Source organism: Acomys russatus, chromosome 26, assembly GCF_903995435.1.
Source record: "Acomys russatus chromosome 26, mAcoRus1.1, whole genome shotgun sequence".
Classification (NCBI taxonomy): domain Eukaryota; kingdom Metazoa; phylum Chordata; class Mammalia; order Rodentia; family Muridae; genus Acomys; species Acomys russatus.
In genome coordinates, this window is record NC_067162.1 from 50,118,981 (window position 1) to 50,126,057 (window position 7,077).

Sequence of the window (7,077 nt, forward strand, 5' to 3'; positions counted from 1 at the left end):
TGCTATTGTTATTAAAATCATTGTGTGCTTAGCAGTTGATTTCTGCTGTGTGTAAAGCCTGGGACAACTGAGCCGAATTTCTTTTAAAGTTCCAGTGGGAGAAACCTCAATACACACACGCAGACTTTTAGAGGACAATACACTTTTAGATGCAAATTGCAGCTATCAACCTAAAATAGTTGGTGGGAAGTTTGGGAAGTGAATCAAAGGCCTGCCTGCATGTCCGAGGGGAGAGCTGGAACCACCCCTCTTCCTCGAGTGGCTGGCACTGAGAAATGAGCAAGGCAAGAATTCCAGATATGCTTGGCCTTTCAGATCTATAAATAGCGTGTGTGCTATTTATATGTGACCTACTTACACCCCCCCCCCCTTTATGAAGTAGCTACCTGGGGTAGTCAGCACAATCGGATAGCCCGGGACCTCACAGCTCCTGCAGGGGAAGGAAATTTCTGTTTGCTGAGAGGATTGCTCAGTGGGTAAGGCACCTGCTGCACAAGCCTGGTGGAATCTCAGTGCCCTCCCTCTGGGAGAAGGCCAGCTAGCCAGGCATAGGAAGCAACCAACATCCACCTCAAAACAAAGCAGAAAGTGAGGGCTGCCAGGCAGTTTCCCTCTGAAGGCAAGAAATAAGTCCTTATGGTCCACCCTGAGTGTGGACTGTGCTTACAGCCAATCAGAGTCCAGATGTGCAGGAGGCACTAGTGTCCTGTTTGCCTCACAACACTTGAGAGTTTGGAAATTTGGGGCCATGTGCTATTTGACTGGGAGGAAGGGTGGGGTGGGGGCGGGGAAAGGGGTGGTCTCTGGGCTGCTTTGGTCTTAAAGTAGTCTGGAGGATGCAGTTTGGGAGGGGCTATGGTAGACTGTGTGCGACCAGTACCAGCCCATGAGAACAGGGGAAAGGGGATTTCTCGAGATCAGGGACTACAGGGACTGGAGAAACAGCTCAGCAGATAAGACCACTAGTTGCTCTTACAGAGGTCCTGAGGTTTGATTCTGGGGCTCACAACCCTAGCTGTAGGGAATCAGACACCCACTTCTGATCTCTGTAGGTACCAAGCATCCAGTTCTTGCACAGACATACAAGCAAGCAAAACACTCATACACATAAAATCTTTTTTTTTTTTAAATATAAAGGACTGTTTTTTTGTTTGTTTATTTGTTTTTTGTTTTTAATGAGCACACCCATCTTTTCCTTTTCTTTGTGCTGGTGTCGCTTTCGCCTTTGCTTTTACTACTCTCTAATTTATTATCAAGTAAGGATCTTGTTTTCCACATGAACTACACACACACACACACACACGCACTTGTACACACAAGCACACTCATGAATCCTCACAAAGATAAGCAGTCCTTTGTGGTTGACAGGAAACCTGTGAAACAAAACGTACCATTATTTCATGCAAATAGTTGAGCAGTCACACAGGCACAGAAAACAACACCACGTCTGACAGCTGGGGCAGAGAGGCAGGCAGTGCGGACCTGTCTGGGACCCCTGCTCTTTAAGGTGAGGCGGAAAGCAGAGATGCGAGAGAAGCCTTGGAACCCGACAGCCTGGAGTACGGGGCGTTGGAGAATCACGCCAACAAGGTAGGAGACCCACAGAAGTTGTCCTCTGACCTCCAGACATGTGTCATGAACAGTGTGTCAGTACACAATGCTGTACAAGTCATTACACACACACACACACACACACACGCTAGTAATAACAAAAATTACACCGTGAACTTCCAAGGCTTCTTCCCAGGGGTAAGAGTGAAGACTCTGGCTAAGGATGTACCTTGGTGCGTGATCACGGCCTAGCATACTACACGCCCTCGGTTCCAGTCCCAGCATCATCTAAACTGGGGTGTGGAGGCTCACAGACACCCGTGGAGGCGGGGCCAAGCGGCGTGCCGTGGCTGATGCCTGAGATCCTCGTGCTAGAGGCCGAGATGGGTGGACAAACCCCGCTGCCTCAAAGACCGACACGCATCAGGCTGATTTTCTTAGAATAAACCAAGTGTCCGCTTCTTTGCTTCCTTTGAGTGTTTAACGGCCCCTTTGTGCCCTGAACTGTGCTTTTGAATCTGGTAAGTATGGTTTTCTATGCTTAACCATCTTTCTAAAGCTGAGCACTAACCTCTACAGCGCCTTGAGCACTTGCTGCTATGTAAACTAACGGATGGGGCTGACAGGAGGAGTGAAAACAAGAGAATCTGGGAAGGACCTGGTGTGTGCCCGTACCACTTTCACTAGCCACCCCTCCCAGACGTACGGAACGCCGCCGCCGGTTACCTTGCTAACTGAACCGATAACTCCTCCCCTCCCATGGCGGTGGCACCATCACTCGGGATTGCACACAAGGCTTCCTGTGAGCGGAGCAAGCACCCTGCCTCTGAGCTGCACCCCGAGTCCCGATCCTGTAATTTCTAATGTCTTAGGATATTTTGTCACCGTGGGAGACGAGGTCAGTGTTAGGCTGTGCTGTCACGGATTCCCTGGGAGTTTTACCACACCTGGGCGGTGCAAGGTCCTCACGGTAGAAGCTGAGGTCAAACCTCCAGGAAGGAGGCTTCGAGAAGCCGCAAGTCCAGCGAGGGCAGTGTGCCCTGCTCGTGATCACTGTGTGGGAGGACAGAGAGAGAAGGAGACCGAGGCCTCCGCGCTGTGCCTGACAGGTGCTCGGTCAGCGCCTTCTTTAGGTGCACAGCAACCGCAAAGAGGGCTGGCCAGCAGGCTCTGGGGCCTGCGATGGGCAGAACTGCCTATTTCCAGAGTATGGTTCCCTAATGGCGTGGGATCTGCAGTGAAAAAATATGAAATAAACAGTGTATTCAGATAGATAGATATAGATACAGATACAGATATAGACACAGATATAGATCTATAAAGAACATTGCTTTGGCATGCCTACTCTCTCTGTTGCCCAGACAGAAGCAAAGGAGGGGCAGGTGTGATGGTGCAGGAAATTAAATCTCGCGAGAGCCGCCACTCGCAGCTGCCTAGGAGACTCTCGTTCTGACTTCCGGCCTGTGGGGCGGGGCGGGGCTTGGAGCGTCGCCTGGGCAACGGCGATGGCGGCCCAGGTGGCAGGGCGGCTCTTCTCGCTGGAGCTGCTCGTGGACTGGGTGTGGCTGGAGGTGGCGCCGTCGCCGTACGCCGCGGGCCCCGCCGTGGCGTTCCGCCTGCTGGATTTCCCGCCGCTGTTCGTCCTCCCGCCCGCAGCTCCCACCCGGCAGCCCCGGAGCGGCGCCATCGGCTTCGGGCGCGGCAAGGCCTGCCTACTGCGCCTGCGCCCCGCCGCCCTGCAACGCCCGCGCCTGCACGCTGCGTTGCTGCAGCTCCCCGGGAGCCCCGGGTCTGCGCCGCCGCGCCTGCTGGGGGCTTGCGACATCCTGCTCGTCGCCTCCCAGGGCCGGAGGGGTGTATTCACCCTGCGGGGCCCGGCGGCTGAGCGAGTAGGGGAATTGGCGCTCTTCTACCGCCTGACCGACCTGGGACGCTTTCCCCCGGGGGCTCCGGGGCTGCGAGGCCTGCCGAGCCCTGCGAGTATCATCAGTTCCGAGGCCCCGGAGGAGCCCGAGCCACGAACTCGGGAGACCTCGAAACCATGCACAAAAGACACGTCTGCCAGATGCCTACAGTGTGCCTCAAAGCTATGCACCAAGGATACCAACAGCTGGTCTGCAGGGGACTCAGACCCCTCAGCTGTCCAGAAGTCCTGGAAAGAAGCAGTCTTACACAGTAAGGCCAGCTCTGGGGACGTGGCTTCTGTCCCTTGTTCGCCCGCTCCCAGTGAGAGGAGTGTCAGCCCCCTCAGCCTGGAGGTGACAGAGCTGGACTTGGAAACCAACACCTTCTGCCCTCCTCCTCTGTATTACACTCACCTGACTCAGGAGAAGACTCCTCCTGCCGGGGTTGAAATCACTATCGAGCCTCAGAGAAACGGACCTGAGGATCTGGATGACATTCTCCCCGAAACAAAACTTCTAGGTCCTCCCATAGGTCCAGTGGAACATACAAGGTCTGTAACGCAGGAGAGCCCTCTGGTGATCCCAGATCCTCCACAGATGCAGGGTCAGGGTCCGAGAGCAGCTAGTGACGCTGCGTGTCCCCCTCAGACAGAACGACATACAGCCAGTGCAGTAACACAGCTGCCGCTGTTGAACGCTTTGCTGATGGAGCTGTCCTTGCTGTGCAACCAGCCCGTGGCACATCCCACGCAGGTGCATCCCCACTTAGCCTGGTTGTACAGAGGGCCAGAACCCACCGCCAAGTCCGCGTCTAGGTCAGAATCCAAGAGCATCAAGCTTTCTGTGGGAGAAAATAAAAAGGTCCCGAGTCTCCAGTCTAAAAAGCACCCCAATGGTAAACATTCAGTGCAGGTCAGTGGTGGCCCCCCACCAAGGGGTCCGAACGGGAGGCTGCTTTACGGCCTGACAAACACACTAAGACTGCGCTTAAAGCAGACAAACCCCGACATGCTGGCTGTACATGAAAAGAGAGAACAGTATAGAAAGTCACAGATACAAGCCGTGGGGCCCAAGTTCCGAATCCCCTCATGGAAAGGCAGAGGATCAAGTTCGGCAGCAGAAAGCCAGGTGCCAGCACAGCCCCCGGAGGAAAGGTCTTCGCACTCACACGGGTCTTTTGCTGAAGGTAGTGATACCTCAATGCAAATCAGTGCAGGTTTTGATGAGTCAAGTCCCACTAAAGAAACGAAGGGAAGCCATACCATGGAGAAGGAAACAGTTGATCAGAGCGAAAACAGAACCAACAACACCGCGTTGGAAGCACCTGTGAGTCCAGCAGGTTCCATTATTCCAGTATTTCCTCACACAAATACTTTAGGAGGAAAATGGAAAGTGAAAGTCCAGAGCCCAGGGCTTTCCCCACAGGATCCTGCTGTTGACAGAAGTGTAGGTGACAGGAAAGATGGCAGGCAAGTCAAAGCCGCAGACATTGTGACTGCTGATGCAAGAGAAAAGAGACCACCCAGTAGAAAAGGTTCCCTGGAGAGCATCTCAGAGCTGCAGTACCAGGATGCGTTGGCCAGTCTTTGCTACTCTGAAGACTTCTGCACTAGTGAGAACAACAGCAGAAGCCTGCGTGCTCTCAAAGGCAGCACAGGGCCAGAAAATGCACTAGGGCACAGGGCAGAAAGTTCACACACCAGCAAGTCAAGCGAGGCAAGGCTGTCCACAAGGAAAAACGGCAGTGAAGTGAGTTGTGTGCCCAGCCCCCCCTTTTCTGCCGGCTCACCAGTGTGTGCACACAAAAGATCTCATGTACTGAAAGCTCATGATAGCCTGGAGGAAGCATCCTCTATCTCCAGTGACTTTTCATCACAGTGGACAAATGAAAAGGCGAACCAGGCAGATCCAGTGAGTTCAGGTGTCCCAGAGGTGATGAGGAGATATTGGGACAGCTCCACAGAACTGAGAGTAGGGACTGCTCACAAGTCCTCTGAGAAAAGCCAGTCCCCACGGACATCTCAAGTGAGTTCTTACGAGCCATCAAACTTGTCTGAACTAGAACTCAAGGCCATAGACCACAGCGTGTCAGCTGGCTGCCAAGAGGAGGAAGACGGCCTTGGTTCACTGCGCATCTCCAAACAGTGCAGAGATATCTGTGAATTAGTAATAAATAAACTTCCAGGGTACACGGTGTGAAAGTATGCTACTTTCGGAAACAGGCTGTAGCTGATGAGTGCGGATACATGGTAGTTCTTTTAAGAAATGTAAATAGTTTGTCTTTGATGTTTATGCCTTATCCTTCAAGCTGATCTGAAGCCCCTGTTAAGCTTAGGAGTGATTCCTTTGTAAGATGCTTAAGATTAAAAGTAATGTCTGTATACTCTCCAAATGTGTCTGTCTCGAAGTAAAGATTATTCTAAAGTTGGCGTTTCACACACCATTTAAAGAGAAGGGCTGTTAATAAGCTTAGCACCAGTTCTTCATGGGGATAATCTTGTCAGGGCTGGATGTGTCAGAGCCCGAGATGCAGAAGTGTGCCTGTGATGAGCCCCTGCTGCCAAGAACTTTGGTTTACAGCCCCTCGCGGCATTCTGTCCTTCAGTGCTTCAGCTCCTTCACCTCACTTGATTAGCACTTCCTTGGCCTTACACTCTGTGGTAAGAGAGCCTATCTTGTTTTACAGACCAGTATTACTGTAGTTTTTATGAAGCTGCTGAATAAATGTCTCCTACAGGCTGTGGCACTGACAGTGACAAGCAGCACAGAAACTCCAGAAGGCAGACGTGTTTGGGTAACATGCTATGTTGTTGATTATAAACACCCTTCAAGCGTTGTCAGGCAGTTAGGACAAAGCAAGACTTTATCCCATATAGTTTGATGAGTAGGAGTTTGGTTTATGATTAAATACTTCCTTGTATTTAATAAATAGTTGTGTTTTCAGGGTGTTCAGTGTTTTTTTTTTTTTTTAACGTGGGAAAACTGACTTCATACACCCTAGACGTCAGTTCTGTATAATGTCTTCCATTGACTTTAGACTTTATTCTAGGCTCTAATATCTACAGGTGTTTTTATACCACTGTGTTCTACTGTAACGTTTAAACATTTCACTGTAGCCAATGCTGTAGGGCCTGCGAGGCAAAGCCCTGGTTTCCCTGTCTTTATGACCAGTTACATAATTATATGACCATGTTCCCAGCGGGTGTGACAGCTGGTCACTGCAGTGGCGATGAGAAAAGGGCATCCTCATTTGGGGGTCACTGTGAATAAAAGTGATGACAGGAGTGAGCCTGGCATTCCTGGAGGAGAGACTGTCACCGTGGTGATGTCATGCCAGTGTGAGAGACTGTCACCATGATGATGTCATGCCAGTGTGACTGTCACCGTGATGACATGTCAGTGTGAGAGACTGTCACCGTGATGTCTTATCAGTGTGAGAGAATGTCACTGTGATGACATCAGTGTGAGAGACTGTCACCGTGATGACATGTCATGTCAGTGTGAGAGACTGTCACCGTGATGTCATATCAGTGTGAGAGACTGTCACCGTGATGACATGTCAGTGTGAGAGACTTTCACCATGAGGTCATGTCAGTGTGAGAGACTTTCACTGTGATATCAT

The 7,077-nt window shown here is 51.5% G+C and overlaps 1 protein-coding gene across 1 annotated transcript; it reads left to right on the forward strand.

The window, feature by feature from the left end:
- The first annotated feature begins 3,048 nt into the window (after nucleotides 1–3,048).
- Map10 (microtubule associated protein 10) lies at nucleotides 3,049–6,188 on the forward strand. The gene has a single exon (XM_051168641.1). The coding sequence runs from the start codon at nucleotides 3,057–3,059 to the stop codon at nucleotides 5,652–5,654; it is 2,598 nt and encodes an 865-aa protein (XP_051024598.1). The 5' UTR covers nucleotides 3,049–3,056; the 3' UTR covers nucleotides 5,655–6,188.
- Nucleotides 6,189–7,077: the final 889 nt, after the last annotated feature.